Below are 21,542 nucleotides of genomic sequence, written 5' to 3' on the forward strand. Positions count from 1 at the left end.
TTGTCTTTTAGGTATTTTATTTTTATGCTCAAGCAATATTCACACTCCATGCTCTACATTTTTTTCCTTCCCGTGCATGCGTGTGTCCGTGCTAATTTTCAGAATTGACGAATACAAACTTGCTGATTCAAGAAAACACACTCGAATCCTTAGCTTTAAGTAGTTCAACCACTTCTTTGTATCTATACGGAATTTATACTTTTAATTTGGTTATTGTGTACTGTGTTTGCGCTGGGGATATGGTACGTGTGCGTCCTACAAGCTAATCATGATAGGATATGATGAGATATATTATATATTTATGTATATAAAAACATACACTCTTCTAGTCCTATTTTTAAGTCACATTAAATTTTTTTATATGAATATACAATTCTACTCTTTATTTATTATTACATTAGTCATTCTCATGAGATATAATAAGAATAAAGTTTAAAAAATTATTAAAACATTTTAAAATGACTTGTAAATAAATATATCATGGAATCCATATGATAAAAAAAATATTGCATTTGAATTGCCATAATCCATTCCATATAATTTCCAGGGAATCTGATTTAAGGTATTATGATTCTCAAGATACTGAGCAATTTTCATAGCCTCCTTCTACCCTCTTCAGTAATAGACTAAATTTTAATTTATTCAATTAGTCCCCAGCATGAAATTTTTATTTTCTTCACTATTCTCTTACTAACGAAATTTAGTCAATATTTTGATCTTGTATTAGAATTAAAATTACTTTATGAACATTTAAAGACATTCACAAATTTTTTATATAATCCTGCTCAAATTTCATGAAATTTTACTGATACAAAAGCGCAGAAGGGTGACAAACACAGCGTCCAGGACTTGAAGTTCAGACTTGTCAGCATTGTTAAAATGCCTCTGTTATTCACAACACGAGAAATAAAGTATGACCAAACAACTAACTACTAAGTAAAGCATTCAGAAGAATGCCAATCTTCATCAGTTACACGTAAGCCTTGGGGGTAAAAATGAGCACTACCATTTAGGCGTTTCAGTACATTGAAGGATTTTTCTTAAATAGAAAAAAAAATAAAATAAAATGGGAATCAAGTGGCCAGTAATTAGATCCACCTTTAGTGCTGCGATCGAAATCCGAACATTACATAACAATCAATGTCCAACTATAATATTAAAGCCATTTTACTTTTACAATTCTTACGATTTATCAAAACTCAATCAAGTTACAAGAAATATGGAACACCTGTCCTGGGCCCCCTCATCTGGTTGTTCTCCTCAGTTTCAGTGAAAAACTTAACTTCTCTCTCCTGTAGCCAGTGAAAATGTAAAGCATCTATCAACAACGTGCTCCAACAGGGAGAATAAACTGGGGAAGATGATCACATAACGTAAATACACCCCGATTCACTGATTCCCTAACAAGCTAGATTTAAGCAACAATAGCGTGTACGGTGCACATAATTTAACACTAAGCACACCCATATCATATCATATCATACTTGGATGAGCATTTCATCCAACAAGAGTCTTATTTTTTATAGGCAAAAATTATATTCTTTCGGTCTTTAATATAAGATCTAATTAACTAATTTGAGTATATCAAAGATGTTAGTTAAATTAATTAATATGATATGTTTTTTCCCTAAAACACTCTAAGCATCTTCTTTAATTCCCTCTCTCCCTTTCCTACTTGATTATTGTTGGGAAAATATCAATAAGGTTAATTTGGGAAAAAAATTAATAAATAAGTGAAATAGGTCTTATATATAAAACCAATATTAACTCCTTAATTAGATCCTATATTAAGGACCAGAGTAGTATCTTTTATATAAGAAAGCATCCTTTTCACTATACTCCATTGTACGTACCAAATTATAACCTAGCTGTGGAGGTGGAATGGCAGTTAGCTTGATGAGAGACAAGGCTACAGAAAACAGGGAATTTGATGGGTGGGTTGTTGCAAGGAAGTGCAGAGAACCCGGCAAAGGATTTTGGGAGCCTCGAATGCCAGAATAGGTTTATTTTTTTATTCTTTTGCTTCTGATATATTGTTCACTCTGTTATGGATGTTGATTGCAGGAGATATTTCCTGTTGAATGAAAGGACAAAATTGAGTATAGATTTCCATCATATTGCTCCTACTGTGTCTGCTTTCGTTCGAATAGCATCAAGTTCCATCAGATTCTATAAATCCATTTCAACACGAGAATTCACATCTTTCACCCAAAATTATCAATTGGAAAAGGCAGCCTAAAGTGACAAGATCCAAAATGCAGTAGTTTGCATGGTGTGAGTGAGGACAGCTGCCTTGGTAAGAGCGAGGACAGCTGCCTTGGTAACATTACCATCTAAGCAAAAAGAGGAATGGAAATTTAAGTTAACCAGAATGAAAATAAAAAAACAAAAAGAACTGGGGGACTCTCTAAGTTGACTTGCATTATTTAGAGAAAAGGATCTGCAACTCGGATTCCAAGGAATGAGAGAAACGAATGCAATACCTAAGCACAAGAGAAATGCTAAACACGAAAGGCAGCCTCTGGTATTCAAAAGACTAAGAGACTCTGCCAACACACTACTGGATAGACTTAATAAACCTTCTCCTAACTGAATATCCTTCATATACTGCCAGGCAACAGCTAGGCATGTAGTTCTTCCTCCTTGTCATTATCTCTTCATCTTTTGCTACTAGGCATTATGTGGGGAATTAGGAGTTAGTTTGGAAATGGTTGAGAAAGTTTGATAGTTAAGGACTCCTTATTAGCATGAGGAGATATGTATATTTAATATGTCCAAACAATTCAATGATACTCTTCCATACGATCGCCACATGACAATGGCATTGGTATTTTAATGGCTTTCCAGCATACTGAAAACATCAACAGAAGCACAATGTGAACAACAATGATAGCGATGGCAAGATTGAAGTAGGAACCAAGGAAAGTTCATCAGAAGCTTGAAGAATTTTTGGTGAGCTTCTCAAGCTCACAGTGTGTTCTGGCCACTGTATTTTTGAGAAGTATTTTCCTTTAACTTTTTAGTGAGAGCTTGTGCAAGGAGATTCTCAAATAGATCTTTTGCCTGAGAAGAAATTCATTTAGGACATGCTTAGTAAATGAAGCAAAAAGGGACATAGGGGCTTCCATGAAAAGTGATTTTCAGACTACAATTGTGTTTGGTAGGCAGGAAAAAATCATATTTTTTCTTTTGCAATAAAAGCGTGGTATGAAACAATCCCAAAAGAAAAAGTAGAAGTCAAAGTGGTCAAATTAAAGTATAGAGGATATACATCAACATTACAGAATTTCAAAGAAATATAAACAGTTTGAAATTCACTAGAAGGAAAATCAGAGATTCCAGTTATAAATGCATAAATATATCTTTCTGAAATTTGAAAAGGCATATCATTTCTGGTATGGCGGAGAATTCAACCTTATTTTTCGTATTATCATCCTTTATCTTTAAAGCTTACTTTTACATTGAATTTTATGCTTCAAAAGTTAATTTTCATAATATTAATGGATAATGGATGGATACCAAGGCCATAATGTCTGCTTAGTCCCAAATTGCGTAGTACAATATGCTATACGAGGTACTCAATTGGGTTGGTCCTCCCAACTCAAAAAACTGAAAGATAACCAATGTGCGACCTTAAAAGTCCAGAAAACGTCCAATGAAACAAGTCCAATTCAACTAAAACTAATTAAAATTCATTTTCCATAATCTGTCTCCCTCCTAATAAAAATGGGGTGGTGTCATGCCAAAATGAACTACACTAAATTCATCTAGAAAAGTTCTTTTTAAAAAGGAATCAATATATTTATATAAAATGAGAAACAGGCATAAAGAATAGCTTTATGGATATCACAACACCAATTTAACAGCTACAACGATCATCATAAAATCATATATAATATATTAATATAGCGCAAGCAATAGGTGACTGACCATATTTTCATTGAAGCTCAAAATAGAAGCAACATTTCCACACCGGTAACAATAATTAGGTGCAGACCATACCTGAAAAGTCAAAAGCAAGGACTTACTGATTTATTCATTTTCAAAAAATACTGAAATATGTAAGAAAATAAGAGAAATGTTACACTTACAGTTACAAGGCCTTTATCTTGAAACATATACTTAAGGCCTTCTTGCACTAGTTGATGAGCTCGACAAACAAGATCAAGAGTATTTATGTGATTAAACTGCATCAGAAATGAAGCATTTGTAAAACTACATAAATTGTCAATTCCATAATTAAAGTTCCTTCCACGGTATCTGAATTGGGACAGCATTATTTTCATGCTTCCGTTATGAGTTTCAGCAAAATGGATTTTTAAGGGGTGGCGTCCCTTGGTGATTGACAAAGAGATTGAAAATCTGTTCAGAGTCAACGAGCTGCAATTTTTTCCACTTCTGTTTTCGCAAGGCTTCCTATCCCTTCTTTACTTATTGTTTTTCACCTGAATAAATTCTTTTGTATATATTAAAAAAAAAATGATTCTACAAAGAATTCACAACCTAAAATTACAGTACCTCAGAAGTGACTCTGGATCCAAAAAGCCAACCTGCACCACGGGGACTGACTGCCCATGTCTCAATATCTTCAGGATCACTCCACATTAGATCACAAAAGGGTCCCTCATGTGGAATTTCACAATTTCGATCAATAACCCTTATCTGCCATGGGGAAAAAACGTTTTATTACTAACTTTTAACATTGATATCGATTTTTCCAAAGTAACATAAATAATATTATAAACAGTAATAATCCCACCAATAAGCTAATTTGTTAACCGTGAAATAGCCTATTTAATGCTTGTTAGTTTTGGTAGCTTAGAAATAAAGTTTCTTGGCTTTTAGTGCTTCAAACATACTGGCACACTTAAAATGTAAACACAAGGGAAGCAACAAGCCAAAGAAGTGCCACATAGAAGTCTCCGAAATAAAAAATTAAAAAAAAAAAAAAAGCCACCATATCATATTGCAACTAAAAATGTGTAACAAAGGAATAAAAACTGCAAAGAATTGTGAAAAATATTGACTTAAAAGTTTCCTAGGTTAACATAAATACAATCAAACCCACCATACGAATTAGCACTCCACACAGGCATGATTAGTGTAACAGGGAAAACATAAAACACAAAACCACAGTACATTCATAAATTGGCCTATATTTGCGAGTAGACAAATCAGAAGGGCGCTAAAAACTGATAACCTGATCAATCGTTCGAATGTCAGGAGAAAGACCACCATGAACACAGAGCACCTGGATAACGCACAACAAGCAAAATTTAGTTTAAACACACAAGTATCATTCAAACAGAAGTTGAAGTCCAAAGCACAATGTTCCCACCCACGGACATGCACATATAGTGGGATAGAGGGAAAAAGGAAGCAAGTAGAAGAGATTTACAGTTCCATCTATTATTGCTGAAAGCGTTAGGTAGTCAAAAACATCTGTACAATACCGCCAGGCATTGGCATTTCCATACTTTCTCTGGCATTCATCATAAAACCCATAAACCTGGGGGGAAAAAAAGAAAATAAATTACAAAATAAACATAAATCAACAGTTAACATTTCAAATTCGTAATTTTAAATAATTATCACTTAATCACTTGATAGGAAGAAAAGCAAGACTAAAGTCACGGCTCAAATTTCATCACATCTGAAAAAATTAAATATTAGATAATTAATATCCTCAATTTTTTCACAACCAGCGTGCAACTTGATCGATAAACAAATATGCAAGTCAACAAATAAAGACACATCATGAATACGATTTCAGCATTTATCATAAAATCACAGTTTAAAGAAACTAGAGATATTGTCCTAAATTTCACATCTTTCTTATAATTTTGCTCTTCCTTATAATTTTGTTAAAAAGGACCAGTGTACTGAGACTCCCCATTATAAGATAGTAAAACATAAGAAAGCTCATGAGGATATGCTGCCAAATTTGCAACCCTAGCTCTTATTACAACCACAATTGCCAATGAGTCCCCATTATAGTTTGATTCTCAGAAAACATGACTAACTGTAACAATCCAGTTCAGCAAATAAGGGACGGGATGCAGTCTATCAGCTGGTTATCATGGCAGGCCTCATAATGATCGTTTCCAATGGTCATCACAACACTTCTCAAATCAAATCCAACCTACACCCTTCAGAAGCCCTTCAAGCAAGCCAGAAGGAGGCCATATTTTATCCCCCAAAGCGCATCCATGAAAAGGGATGCATCTCACCAATTGGCAACCAAAGCCCACCACCAACGCACCAACTTCATCTCTACATGATCTCCACTCCCCACCACTTCATTTTACAGCATCACCACAGTTTAATTTGCTTGGCATCCACCAGAAGTCATCCACATTACATGAACAACACGCTGTCTTCTCACAGTGAATCTTTATTTCAGCTACAGCTGTGACAGAAATCCTTAGCTTTCCCACATGCATAGCAGCATTGGTTGGACTATGGAAATCTGGATTAAGGAAGTAAGAATTGGACATTTCTAAAGCAACATTGTCCCCACATCCAACCCCATGTTCCATGTCAAAACCCAAAAAATGCTTTAAAGATCATGGAACAGCCATCGTTCAAGATCCCAAGAGAAGAAATTATTTGGGTATCTGTGTTTCATCAGATTGCACCACAGATTCTTTGCATGCACAGTCCCCAAGAACATCCATGTTACACTTCATAGCACCAAAACACCAAAAGCAAGAGAAGCGAGTCCCTCCAATACCACTATAGATGCTACTAATCTTTTGCAGGTAATCAAACAAAGAAAGCATGTAATACTTGCCAAGAATTTTCAGAATTCACATATTTCTGTGCAGCATATAACTTTTCATTTCCTCGGTAAGTTAATCCCACGCAAGGGTAGCTAAGTCAGCTACAGTTAGACTGTTATAGTTGGTTGTTGTAACAGAATACTCTTGAAAATGCTCATCTATAAATACCCCTAGCCTATACAATGGAGATATCAAATAATACAATTAATCTCTTCTCAAATTCCCGCCAATGGTATCAAAGTAGTAGAGACAAGTGAAAATGAATTCTTAGACAGCAAATCTGAAATGCTCTCAGCTCAGACGCTTGTTCCATAAGAATTCTTGAATCATGCACTAGTGAAATTGTTGAAAGGAACATTCTGGTTTGGAAGCAACATGCTTGGCAACACAATCAATGGCACCAAGTTGCCCTGTTTTCTACTGGGCAATCATGCTTTGAACTCTAGAGGACAAGTCATGCAGAAACTACAGCAAACAAATTCTAAATTGGGGGCAGCAGGACTAGGTCACCATGTTATGGCTCCTAGCATACATGACAGAGGGATTTGCATGCCTATTTGGTGGGGTGTTGTCATTCATACCATGTATTATACAGCTAATATCTAACCTAAATAAGGCTTTTACACTAAGGGACTTAGGTCAACTGAATTATTTCCTCGGGAGTTGGGCCAAGAAAACTGTTAATGACAACTTGCATTCGTCTCAATCCAAATACATATAGGAGTTTCTAAAACGGCAAAGATGGAACAGGAAAAGTATATAAAGACTCAAATGGCTCCTGGTTCAAAATAATTAACTCAAGCAATAAAGGTAACGGATTACCCTCAATTTATCATGCCACTGTTGTTGCATTACAGTACATCAACATTACCAGGCGTGACATGGCTTTTTCAATAAACAAAGCCTATCAATTTATTCATAGACCCTTAAACAGCCACTGCACAGAAGTCAAAAGGTTGCTGACATATTTTACAGGGAATATTTAACTAGGGAACATCACACTCAGCTCCTAAGTGAGATTTCATTACTGCAAGGACCCTTAAAATGTATAAATTTATCTCAAGTCCCAAGGAAACTGTGGTTAATAAATTGAAATTATGAATTGACCACCTTACCCTCAGTGATATTAATTGATATATACATTGTCACTCTGAGAACCCTCCCTTGTCAATTCAAACTCCTTTACTTATCAATTATGCCTATATAGATTGTTGCTCCATGCTGCAGAATTGTCAAGTGAAAAGGCCTGCATTAACAACTTATTGTGGCATAATTGACAAGTCAGAGTGCTCCAAATAACAACTTATTGTGGCCCAATTGACAAGTCAAGGTGCAGCATGAAATAACAATCTGTATAGGCACAATCGGCAAGTAAAGGAGTTGGCATTGACTAAGGAAGGGTGTTGAGGGCAAGATAGTCAATTCACAACCGCTCACTGGTCCCTTGGAACTCAAGATTAATTTGAACATGTCAACGGAGCTTACAGTATTAAAATCTCTTACTTGGGACCTAAGTATAATTTTCCCTGAACTATATAATTTGTCTCAAGAAATCATCCACATTGAGTTTAGGAGACGAAGTGATGCTGACTAGGGTTGTGATGTGGATGATAGGCAGTCTACATCAGGTGGCTATATTTCTGTAATGCAAATCTACTGGCATGGTACTCTAATGATCTAGATTCAAACTCTTTGGTCGATCCCAGTAAGTACACTATTCGTGGTTCATTAGGACAACTTGAGTTTAGTGGCAATTCGATTCTTCATGCTCACACAAAGCATGTCAAATTAGATATTCACGTGGTACATCAGAAGATTCCACAAAAGCAACTTTTGGTGGCTTATGTCTCATCCAAAGATCAATAGGCAGTTGCATCAACAAAACCTATTGCTTATAATCAGTTTGCTTATCTTCAATCTAAATGTTGTCCTTAATTTAAACTAAGCTTGATGGGGCGTGTAAGGTTAGATAAGTCAGTTAGATAGTTATACGGTCATAGTTATTATTGTAACAAAATACACTTGTAAACACTCTTCTATAAATACATAGCATATACACGAGAAGGATTCAATATAACACTTTATTTCATCTAAACTACAGCCCAAAAGAACCAGTCCATTCCCCTGTAGCTTCAACCAAAAAGGAAAAAGAGAGAGAATAAGAAAAATAAAAATGTCCGAGGTAGCAGATTCCTGCTAGGTATTTTGTTCAGATAAATTTTCAATGGAAACTTGCCAAAGCTTCAATCAAATTATCTCTTAAACCTTGCCACCAATTGGCCTTCAAAACAAATTTTAACTCAAGCACATACAAGAAATGTAGAAAATCACCATTTGACAAGGAAGCATACAAAAAAGTCTCACATATATCCACGTCACAATCAACAATTCTAAAGCACACAATGTTTAGCACCAGTTCTAAAGTTGCAATGACATATTAGAATGGGATAGTGCAAAAATCAATAATGGACAAGACCCCAAATCCCTGAAAGACTATTTACTTAATATTAAAATACTGGTCTAAAATGATGTTCGCACTCCCAATCATTAACTGACAAGCATAATTAACATAGCAGAGGCAGTAGACCAGTGCATGATGATTTTCAAACATACCTGGGTTAGCTGCCTACTTTCATGGTTTCCTCGTAAAAGGGTAATATTAGCTGGGTATCTATAAAATTACACAAAAATTAATGATGCACAACTATAAATTAATTAATAATTGAGTTGAGTACGTACATAAATAATACAAAATAACAATACCTACAAAAAAGATGATGATATAATAAAGAAATCTAAAGCAACAGCAGAGAGTCAGCCAATTAGATATAGTCAATGGAAAGGAAATCCATTAGAGTTCCACAGAGAACGAGGAACTTTAATTTTTGCAATCATTGTTAATCATTGTTAATTGTTATTATCACTCAACAATATCTATGTCTTAAATTTTTTTTTTTTTTTAAGGGGCGCAAAAATCATTTTCCATTCACCTCTTCATTCTTTTTCATTTCCACACCCAACAGGATCATCATTTCCAGTCAAGCCAATGGATCAAAGAAATGTTCCAACTAAATGTAGGATACAGAAAGGATCTGCATGAACATTTAATTGTCAAAAGACTTTTAAAATCTGCAATCCAAACATGATTAATGAAATATTACAACCAACAGAAAAGCTAAGTGGCCTTAAAATGAAAGATGATTTATGTGATCAGTTTTCTATCAAGAGCATAGCGTACTCATTCAGATTGGATTGCGATGAATTTTTTACCAAGTTTCTTCCTCCACGTCCTCTTTGAAGGCACCATAACAGTCTCCTTGTGGCTTTCAGCAAATGGTGTTTCAAGGGAAAGTCCTTTGTGGATTTATGGAGATTGAAGAGTCGTTTTGAATTAAAGAGTTTACAAAGAAAAACGCCATCTCAGATATCATGTAAGGTTCTTATTATTACAAGTAAATGTCAGTGTTGTCAGCATGAAAACAGAATTTTAAAATCTGAATAGTTCAATGTCAAATATGCTGAGAAAATAATATTAAGGCTGCATTGAATGATCTACTGACATCATGAACTTCTGATGAATCATACCCATCATCCGATGTCAGGCAAGCACTCTAAAAAGGAAAGTTCCCAATTGAAAGGATAAAGAATGAGAGAAAAATTGATATCTTACACCTCAACCGACAAGTTTACAAGGATAAATGCTAAAAATATATACAAGCTATTATGATGATGCAAGTACATTTTGTGTTAGTACATATAACACAATTCATTTGAACACCAAAATAGTCAAGTCAGATGCGAACGTGCAAGAAATTTACATACCTAGCTTTAAGAAGTAAAAGGATGGTGAACACTTCCAGACTATTGTACCCTCTATCAACAAAGTCTCCCTGCAAAACATTTAGGATCAGATAAAGTATAAAACTTACCTTCATCCGTACAGTTTCTTGACAGAAGTATGGCACATACCATAAAGATATAATTTGTCTCAGGTACATGACCCCCTGTCTGGAAAAGTTTCATTAGATCATGAAATTGGCCATGAATGTCACCACAAACAGTTACCGGGCTATTCACAGGCTGCACATTCGACTCCTCAATGAGAATCTCTTTTACCTGAAATATCATGAAACACTAGCTGTAGGGGCAATCATGGCTTATCGAATATTTAATTGTTCAGAAGTTACAATACAAAAGGAAGCACTTCTCCAGTCAAGACAGAAAAATCTCAAGATGCACAGACAACAAACCTGAGACCAGAACTGCAGAAATATTGCAGGTATAGTCTTGTAGAGAAAACACAAAACAAGAAAATGCCCCAGCAAGAGATATCAAGTCAAACGGGTCAAGAGATCGTTATTTTCCTACTACCCTCCGAACAGCTCGAGTCTTATTCCACACAGACCCTTGAAACAAGACATATAGGCTGGTAGCTTACCAGAATAACCGCCCTTTTACGCCAACAAACTTGACCATGGCTCACTACACCCAAAATAACCACAAACAGCTGGTAGAGAGACCAACTACAACCACTGTGCTTGAGCTATATAACGCAATGAAGCACCAGATGATTTGCAAATTCTTCCAACTCTTCATGAAATATAAAAACTCAAAGCCAATAATTCTAGGCGAGAAAGAATGATAATTCTGTGATGGTAGAAAATAAATGAACTGAGGGCAGATAATTTTGAGCCCAAAAGTGAATGAGACAACTTTATACCCTACTTCTTGTAAAACACTGCCCCCTTGCAAGAAATCAATTGAATGCATGAGTAAACCGTACAAACCCTATTCATAGAGAGAGTGAAAAAGCGAAATGCTTACATATTCGCAAAGAAGCTGAAGCTCGTCTTCCAGCAGATGCTGCCCTTCCTTCACCTTCGCGATCCACTGGTCCAAATCCATCTCTCTTACCTGCCTTTAACACTGCACCTCTCGCTGCGTGGAAATTGCTTTGGGCTACAAAACCAATAGAGAAAGCGGAGAGATCCGAAAGGGGCCGAGGAATTTCAATCGACAAACAGATCCCCGTATCTGACAATATTGGGGATTTTAATTTAATATCTGGAATCTGGAATTTCTTGAATTTGAGCTAATAAAATTACAAGTGGCTCACGAATTTATGTTAATTAAGTATAATCATTATTGTTGGCAAAAAAGTTACAATCATTATCATTATTATTAGTCAAAATTAGATTAATGTTAATTATTTATTAATTATTTATAATTTGTTGTCAAAATTCTAAATAATTTTTTTATTTTACGAAATTAATTAAAATAAAAATTCAGATTTCATGTTTCCCTAATATTGGTAATACCTTAAAGCTCACAAAAAATATTAGCAAACCTTACTAATTATATAATCTTAGAAAATCATTTGATAATTTAACCATCAAAAAAGATATAAAAGTTTAGTAATTTTTAATTGAATTTTGCACTTACAACTTATGATTTTCTTTTGATACACTGGAAAAAAAAAACTTACAACTCAATTTTTTTTTGATACGCTGGAAAGAGAAAAGGAAAAGAAAACACTATGCACCTAGTCTCTTGGTTCTAGGTCTAAGAAAATCAACAACGAATCAGCTTGAAGCGTTTGCAATCTAATAGGATTTCTTAAGGCTCTTTTAGCAAGAGTGTCCACTATAATGGTGGTAAGCCCATCACCTAAACGTCTACCTGCAGTCCCACTTAATCATTCTTTTGATCTTAGAGATGGTTCTCCAATCACTTAGTGTATAACGTACGTTATCACAAATCAGTTGAACAGCCTCATCTGAGTCACTTCTTAGGAGAATTTTCCTTGCTCCCGGATCCCACACTCCTTTAAGACCTACTAAGCATCCCCATAATTCTACAACAAGGCAGTCTCCTTCTTCATGTCTGAACATGAAATTTTCAACTATGTAGTTATCATTTTGCTTCAAGATGCCACCAAATGCAATTGTTTGTTGGCTGTAGGAGAAAGAGCCATCAACTTCTACTACTAGAGTGTCAGCTATGCTATAATAATTCCTTTGTCTCTCTTGGTTGTGGTGGCTTGCCATATTCCCTCCAATGAGCTTGCTGCGAGCTTTAGCCATACACATGCATATAACTTTTACTCTAGCCATAAGGTCGCTTATGCACATAGTGCTCCCTGAATGAACAACTTCATTTCTGCCTTGCTGATAAGTCTCATGTTTTAATTCCTAGTCCAAACTTATGCTTTGGTGCTTTTTAATTCTGTAATTTGGGTTAAGATAGAGGTTAGTGTGTATCAAGGGTATAAGAGTCAATTGTGTACTTTTATATGATAATTCTTAAGTTTTATTCATTTATGGCTCTTATGTGTCCCACATGTAAGGAATTGAAAGACACGTAGCGGAAAATAACTTTAAAATTTTCCAATCCCTTACTCGGATCTACCGATTGTGTTTAAGTCAAATAGTAAGAGGTGTTACCTACGGTATTCGAATCGTTGGTGGCTCAGGGATTCCAACGTTCAGGATGCCTATGCTCTTCTTTTGTTCGTGAGAAGTCCACAACTCAAATCGGCTTCCTCTACCGGTATCCACACGAACAGCGTTCCAATCACGAACGACGTGCTAGCGCCTCTTGTCCTTCTAGGGCTTTTCCGAGAATCCGTCCTCACCGTTTCTATTTTGGCTGTTTCTTATCTGCAAACCTTTTGCTCTCTCACACACCTAAAACCCTAGCTCCTAAATATCAAATATATAGGATGCTATCGATATTATGAAGGATATTGGATTTCAGAATTAATCCTAAATTAATTCTGAAATTAATACAATATCATATATTGGGTAATCTGATAAGAGATCAATTAAATAAATACAGTTTATATTAAATCCGTTCCACAGATTTAATTCACCTATTCATTTAATTCAAAATAAAGATATGACGGAATTATATTTGATTTATTCTAATAAATCAAATTTGAGATATTATATTATACCATATCAATCTAGAACTGATATAGATTTAATTTATCCTAATAAATCAAATCTAAGATATCATATCAATCTAAATTTCAAATTTAAAAGTGATAGAGATTTAATTTATCCTTATAAATCAAATCTTATAAATATCTCTTATATCATGTAATATATATATATACGAATTTATATATATACACGTCCACCCTAGATTATTCATTAAATCTGGACATATCTTAGATTCAATGAATCTGGACATCATAGCTCGTGTTAGGCTATTTTGTGTGCGACCCTGTAGTCCCATATGAAATTGGCAGTGGACCATTTACTATAATGACTCACAAGTCGTAAGCGGTCTCTAGCAAGACATCACGACTACCCAAATCATATGAGGATCGATGAACGATGTAACCTTTCATACAACCATATCACGTCCCTTTTGTCACACGACATTTTGGTCATGGATGAGGCATGGAGAACGTCATCCTCCTATTCCTGACCGTTACTTTCTCGATCCCTGAGTAGTCTAAGTATAGAAATGGAACTACCTTTCCATTATAGTATGGCCATACATTTCTCAGACTCACTCATCGAGGGGGCCCAGTAATATCTCTCTACGAATGTGAGGGACAAATTCCATCTTGACCATTCATATTCCTCCATATGAAAAACCACTAAGCCTGAACATAGTCTTTATGATCACTCGGTCAAAAGTGACTTTTGACTAGGTCAAAGCTGAGCGTTTCTCATATAGGAATCCATGATGATCTCAGGTCAAAGGGCATAGTGACATGGTTTGTATATGAGAGAAGCTTATGACTTAACCCATGCAGCTCTCTCATAGCGGGTCAGTCTAACACCTTGTACTCTTACATGTGTCTATGACTTTGATTTATATCTCTATACATCTTCAAAGTCATACTGGTCTTATTTCATCTCTGTTCCCACATAGATGACCGACCAGGGACATTTAGGATAAATCATGAGTTATCCAAGGATAGTCATCACAATAAACATGCAAATAATATGATAACATAATTAAGAAATTCATAAATCAACAATGTTCATAACACAATGATTGGCCCCTAGGGCACAATTTCCAACACCACATACCCTAGAATAGATGACTATGAACTTAATTTGAATATTGTAGGTGATTAGAGGATTGAAGGAATATTGGAAGAAGGTTCTACCTCACTTCACCATGACAAAATATGGGATTTGCCACGACTAATGGTCATTATGAAGGAAACAACATCATTTATTCATACGACGTCGTTCTGACTTCGCCGCGATGAACAACTTCCTTCATCACGGTGAAAAAGCGAAATTTCCAATTTAATTCCAAAACGCGTGCTAGATCTGTCATTCCGTGATTTCTTTAGTTCTAGCTTTGTTTCCTCCGTCCAGGGCTCTGCCATTTTGTCTCTCATCACCTCCATACCATTCTCCATCATCAATTCATCATTTCTACCCTAATCCTTCTATTGTCTACCGATTATTCTCCTCCATTTCCCTTCACATCGTTGCAGCTATGACCATTGAAGTTGCAGAGCTCGATGAAGCTGTGATTTCAATCATGAGAGGCTAGATCTTCATTCTTTGATGTTCAATGAAGCCAATCTGAGTTCCTAAAGCTACAATTGGGAGTTTCTTCTACCTTAATCTTAGTTTCACTCTCTACATTGATAGATTGTAGTTTCTATGGTTTAGATATGTGATTTGTGATTATAAAGAGATGTAATTCGGTTGTTTTACATTGAGATTGAGATTTGGATTGTATTCTGCACTTTAATTGATTAATTGAATTGATATTTCTTTCTATTATATTGATTCTTTCTTCTCAAGTGTTTGAATCTCTTGATTGACCGATTAGGTTTCTAACATTGTTAATTAAGAGAGTAAAATACTTCTTGCAAAGCATGATCCATATTAGGCATTTAGATGAGTTTGGTGAATTAGGGTTCTAGCTTATTGAATTCATTGTCTGTAGAAGGTCTTCACAAATCGAGCCTAATAAAGGAATTGAAACTCAATCAAGTGAGGAACTAGGATGATTGGTGGACGTGATCATCAAGGATAATTCATACAGTGCATTTATTTTATTCATTAAATACATAAATTACAAAGAGTTTAGATAGTTTTACTTTGGTTTGGGTATAGTTACTGGTTACACAAATACTTCATACTTCATACTTGGTTAATTTGATATTTGTGATAAATTATTAAGACATTCATAGGTTCCTCAAGAGATCGACATCTAGGTTAGTGTCACTTTATTGCATTTAGTTTAGTTTTATTTGATAGTCTAACAATAGGGCTACATCACTTGCCAAATAATCCAGATAATAACAGTAAATATCTCTTTCCAACTACCATCACATAGTCCTACTTTCTTCCACATGTTTAAAAGAGCTACTCTTGAAGGGTGCTTAAGTAGAATTCCTACAGATAGGTGGGTTTCACAATCGAATCCTAGAAGCTTCAGATATCTCTACAATTTCAAAGAGCATGGAGTTCATCTTCTATGCTTTTTTTACATCTGTCATAGTATCCTGTTTGGTATAATCCTCATTTCCACTTGTGTTTATTGGTTATCAACCGTTCGTGTCTCAGTATCTAGGTAAAGCTTTTGCAACGTTTTGGAATTCTAAGCTTCCAGGGCTTCACCCATGCACGTGAAGATGGCATATTTCTTTTGTTCAATGTAGAATACGTTGACTTAGTGCTAAAAATCTTGCTCCATTCCCACTTCCACTTAACACTTCTTTTGCCAGTTTGGGGTTGTACTTTCTGGATGTCACTAGTAACATTATTCCAAGTGCTTTTAATTTCCCGCCATGCATTTGACCTTGATTTCTAGAGGTTGATATTAGGAAGGAGATCATCCCCGCACCCATATTTACTTATAACTTATAATTCAATTGTTGGTTGGTTGCATTTGTTGTATCATATACTAACTCCAGTCTTTAATATAAGAGCTAGTTGACTAATTTATGTAGATTAGGGAAGGTTGTTAAGTTAGTTATTTGTAATAAGTATGTTTTATCTTCCTTAGAATACTCTTGCTAATTATGTGTATTAGTTAGAACCACCATTTGATGGGATATTTAACATGTGCAACTGCTATAAGGATTACTTTGAAAAAAAATTGTTAAATATGAGAGACAAAGTAGATTGAAGTCTTATATTTAAGACTAAATTAAAAGTCAAACTAACTCTTATATTAAGGAGTGTAAGTAGTATTTATTGTATTTGTTTCAAGTGCAAATAGGACGTTAGGAAAGAAACTGAACTGATATGGGTCATACCTAAATCCCACCAATAAAGTATTCAGATTACTCTTGTAAAACCAGATTGCCGTTAAACTCGATTTATGATACATGATAGAGCTGGGAAAGCGAGCCAACCCACAGGTTGTAGGCTAGCCCGCCATAGCTCGTAGATTAGACGGTGCAGGCTGGCAAAACGCCAACCCTAACTTGCTTGGTGGGTTGACAGGCCAACCCCACCAATTTTTTTTTTCAACATGTTTTTTTCTACAACCTGTTTTTAAAATATAAATTTATCAAAATTGTCACCAAAATACAGTTACAAATTATACAATCTAGATTAGATCAACAAATCCAACACACATATACTAGAAACATAATTAACATTCAATAGCAAGTCATAATCATACAAAGTTTTCAAACAACATAGGTTTAATCTAATGATTTTCAATTTGCAATAATGATATTGGAAGTAATATCTAAAGCATCCAGAAGATCAACATCAACAATATTCTTCTTTTTGACCTCAGACTCAGATGTATCAGCCATATATAAGAAAAAGGTGTTAGCATATTTACTACTATGGTGAGCTTAATATATAGAAAACAAATATATTACCACTTGGAAAACCAGGAATCCAATTACAAGTACAAATAAGGGCTTGAACATTTTCTGGGAGAAGAGAACTTGTGAGAACATATCATTTGTGAGAACCTGTGAACCAATGCTAAAAGCTGATTCACTGTCAACTGTAGTAATTAGAACACTAAGAATATCACATGCCATCTTTGAAAGACATGAAAACCTAGCTGTATTAGTCTTCCAATATTCCAAAACATTAAATTTCACAAACAAGTTAGGATCAAGTGGCACCTCTTCCAAATAATAGCCTAACTCAGACTTTCCATTGATGTGGCATCTTTGCTCTTGTATTTAAGATAATTCTACATATATAATCATTAAAATAAAGCATTAGTAAAAGCTGGGTAATCAAAAGGGACAGTTAAGAAGACATTTAAGTTATAACTATTGAAGAATTTTAAACTAACCCTAAAAGCTTTCAAGTAGGTGGTGCCTTCATCATCATTATCATGAAAGGTAGAATCAAAAGGTGGTACTACCATCTCAGTTCTCACATGCAGATTAGAAGTTGAACTTGATTCTCTAACAAAAAGAACCGAATATGAAGATGATGATCCCATATTTTTATAATAATTGAAAAGTATAACTTGCTCCTAATGTTTTCAACCTTATCATTATAATTGATGGGATCAAGATTTGAGCAAGAAAACTTTATGACATCAAACTTCTTCTGTGGGTCAAGAACAATCGCTAGAGAAAGAATTATAATATAATCACTCCAATATTTGTCAGACTTTTCAACCATTCTCACAGTCGTATCTTGAATCACTGGATCTTCATCATCCAGATGTGATTTTAACATTAATTTAATTGTAAATGTTTGCTTGAAACACATTTTAGCAGTGGGATATGATGAGCCAGAAATCATGTTTGTTATCACTGCAAGAGGCTCTAAGAATGTGCACATCTTTTTTGCTCTAGACCAATCTTCATTTGTTGGACAATAGTAATAATGGGTGTCATGAAAAGCTAAATTAGCAAAAGCACAACGATATCTAATAGCACTTTCAAGCATTGTACATGTTGAATTCCATCTAGGTGGCATATCTAGCCTCAAACCTATTGAAGTTTCAATACCCCCAACATTGTCACAACATTTCTTGAAATTAATAAACCTTGCTTGTGATTGCTTTACATATCTAATGTTCTCCCTGATTTTATGCATAGCATCACTTATTACTTTCAAGCCCCCCTGCACTATGAGATTCAAGATGTGAACACAACATCTCACATGAAAAAACTCTCCATTACATATCAAGCTATTAGTCAAATTCAACTATTCTTTCAACAAATTTTGTATATTATCTTTTGCTAAAGCATTATTCAAAGTAATAAAAAATACCTTTTTATTAATCCCCCAGTCCCTCAATATATCATGTGTCCTTTTAGCCAATTCAATCCCAGAGTGAGGAGGATCCATCTTAGAGAATGCAAGAACTTTGCTATTAAGTTTCCATTTATCATCCACAAAATGAGTAGTCAAACAAAGATATCCTTCTCCAGTTATAGAAGTCCAACAATCAGAAGTCAAATACACTCTACAAAGACTGTTCACTAATGTCTTCTTTAGGATTTCTTTTTTACTAAGATAGAAATTCCAAAAATCCACCATAGCATTTTTTCTAGCAATGTTCTTATAATCAGGATTTAAATATAAGAGTAAATCCCTAATTGCATCATACTCAACAAAGGAAGATGGAAGATCATGTTTAATAATAGCAAAAGCAATCTTATCTCGGACCTTGTTATGATCAATTTGTCTAGCCCTCACATTCCTTGCTTGATCTATCATCATGGCACCAATGTTCTTATATTTTGGAAGTGACACACATACATTAATATGACGTCGAAGGGTTGAAGTCCTATAATCCTTACCTCCAACTATGTACACTTTTCCACACCCATTACATGTAGCCTTTTCTTTGCCATCAACAATGCCTTTAGTTAAAAACTTCCAAACTACAGTTTTTTTTCTTGCCCTTTTATTTGATTTAGGCGTAGAAGACACAGGTGGAGCAAATTCATCTTGAACAACATTACTTTCAGCAGCATTGTCAACATGCTTTCTTTTATTTGCCTCATCACCCATTTTGGTTTAATAATATATACAGCAAAAGATATTCTATATTTCCATTCAACAATTACAAGAACAAGCAAACATTTAAAAAAAATTAAATTCTCTTAATCTATTTCAATCAAATCCAAATAGCCAAACATATATAACTAAAAAAATTTGAAATTTAAAATTTAACTGAAGAAAGAACAATAAATTTATCAATCCAGTATTGCAGTCATAATCTCAGCCTTACCAAGTGTTAAATTAATGACTCAAATAAGTAAATAAAAATTACCCTAGCTTCAACCAATGAATTATCGAGAGGGAGAGGAGAGCACAAAGCAGCTGAGCAAAGTGGCTGAGTATGGGAGGTAGAGAGTAGGAGGGAGAAGAGAACAATTGCCAACAGAGTGAGAGTGACGCTATGTCACATCCTGAATTTTGGATCTAGAAGTACTGGAATTAGCCTGAAACAGGCAGATTATCAGACCCTTTTTGGCAGAGGTCCCAGAGATTTTCTGGAAGTACAGAAGGATTCCTAGGGACTGAATCGCAAAGGGAAAGTTTTCTGGAACTGAGAAAAGAGGAAGTTAGAGACTTGGATAAAGTCTCAGGGCCCAAGAATGAGAAATAGAGATAAATATAGGCCAAAGATTTTGTTGGAGGCCTCAATAAGATGAATTTTGAGGTTAAGCCAAACCAGAGGCCAAATTGTAATTTTGAAAATTTTCGGGCTGGTAAGGACAAAAATAAAAATTATGCCCGAAAATCCCAGAAAAATCCCAGAAAATAGAAAATGGTAGGTTAATACCTGAACACATCAAAAAAAATTTATAAAAATGGGAATAAGGTTTAGAGGCTTGTAAGAAGCTAAAAATGACGAAAATGCCCCTAGAAGGAAATTGTGGAATTCCCAAGATTTTGACTGATTTAGAATATTTAAAAAAAATGAATTATTTAAAGTATAGGGAGGCCTCAGATAATTGGAAGAAAATGGAAAAAAATACTTGAGGAATTATCACAGGTTTTAAAAATAATTATGTCCCTATAAAGCAAAGAGGTTGGCTTTAATAGAATTTAAAACCTATTTATATACTATCCGGGAAAGTCAAACTCAATTGTCTAGAGATTGACTTTTGAATTAAGAAAAATTAGAAGAATTTCCTATGATGAATAAATAGTATTGGTACTTGGAGACAGATTCTCGGAGTCATAGACCTGTAGAAAGGATTCGGTCAAATTCACTCGAAAATAAATATTATTAATTATTTTAATTATTTTAATGGAAGAACAAGGGAAGAGCATCACTCTCTCTTTGGGCATGTTATATAATGCCATGTGGATTTATTTGAGGTGAGAAAATGGTGCCGTAACATGTCTCAATGGTCTCGAGAAAATCAAGACACCAAAAAGTACCCTATACGGCGTAGAATGGCAAGATAGGTGAAGGAATACCTGAGGGTTGTATTTTGCATGAATTTTATATTAATTTCCTCCCTATTTTAATGCCAAAATGATGAAGGTATATGGAGGAGACAAGTGTATGATTAGATGGGAAAAGAAGGTATTGCGTGTACGGCTGGATGTAAGACGCGTGTATGGTCGGATGCAAGACATGTGTACGGTTAGATTAAAAGCATGTTGATTGATGATATAAGCATGATGTCATTAAGATAATGTAATCATGATGTCATGGGACACTTGTCACCATAAGATTATAAGAGAAAATGGACAGTCCAGATCAAGCCACATATTTTTAAGATCAACGGCCAAATTTAGTATTGTTTTCTATAAATACCCCCTCCCCTCCCTCATTTTCATCCAACCTAGAGGAGACCTTGGGAAAGCTCTAGAA

The 21,542-nt window shown here is 34.8% G+C and overlaps 1 protein-coding gene across 2 annotated transcripts; it reads right to left on the reverse strand.

The window, feature by feature from the left end:
• Positions 1–930: 930 nt before the first annotated feature.
• LOC114747226 (phytochrome-associated serine/threonine-protein phosphatase) lies at positions 931–11,806 on the reverse strand. Of its 2 annotated transcripts, none has more exons than XM_028935518.1 (10): positions 11,607–11,806; positions 10,752–10,898; positions 10,605–10,672; positions 9,396–9,453; positions 5,399–5,509; positions 5,201–5,251; positions 4,519–4,662; positions 4,092–4,187; positions 3,931–4,002; positions 931–1,292 (listed from the first exon to the last, which is right to left on the reverse strand). In XM_028935518.1, exons 1-10 carry the CDS (start codon positions 11,685–11,687, stop codon positions 1,209–1,211), a joined length of 912 nt encoding a protein of 303 aa, XP_028791351.1. In that variant the 5' UTR covers positions 11,688–11,806; the 3' UTR covers positions 931–1,208. The 2 variants fall into 2 exon arrangements, with proteins under 2 accessions (XP_028791351.1, XP_028791350.1); XM_028935517.1 differs by lacking the exon at positions 931–1,292 and adding an exon at positions 1,934–3,063.
• Between the last annotated feature and the right edge of the window lie 9,736 nt (positions 11,807–21,542).

This window comes from Neltuma alba, unplaced genomic scaffold, assembly GCF_004799145.2.
Source record: "Neltuma alba isolate B1F8T4 unplaced genomic scaffold, ASM479914v2 tig00005267_pilon, whole genome shotgun sequence".
NCBI classification, from domain to species: Eukaryota; Viridiplantae; Streptophyta; class Magnoliopsida; order Fabales; family Fabaceae; genus Neltuma; species Neltuma alba.

Bases quoted from the DNA above. Each gene is read 5' to 3' on its own strand.
- LOC114747226 (XM_028935517.1), bottom strand. From the start codon at position 11,687: ATGGATTTGGACCAGTGGATCGCGAAGGTGAAGGAAGGGCAGCATCTG. The intron at 5,252-5,398 runs GTAAATCTCTTC...TGCGTTATCCAG, and splicing joins CAGCAATAATAGATGGAACT to GTGCTCTGTGTTCATGGTGG. The intron at 4,003-4,091 runs GTAAGTGTAACA...TTGACTTTTCAG, and splicing joins AAGATAAAGGCCTTGTAACT to GTATGGTCTGCACCTAATTA.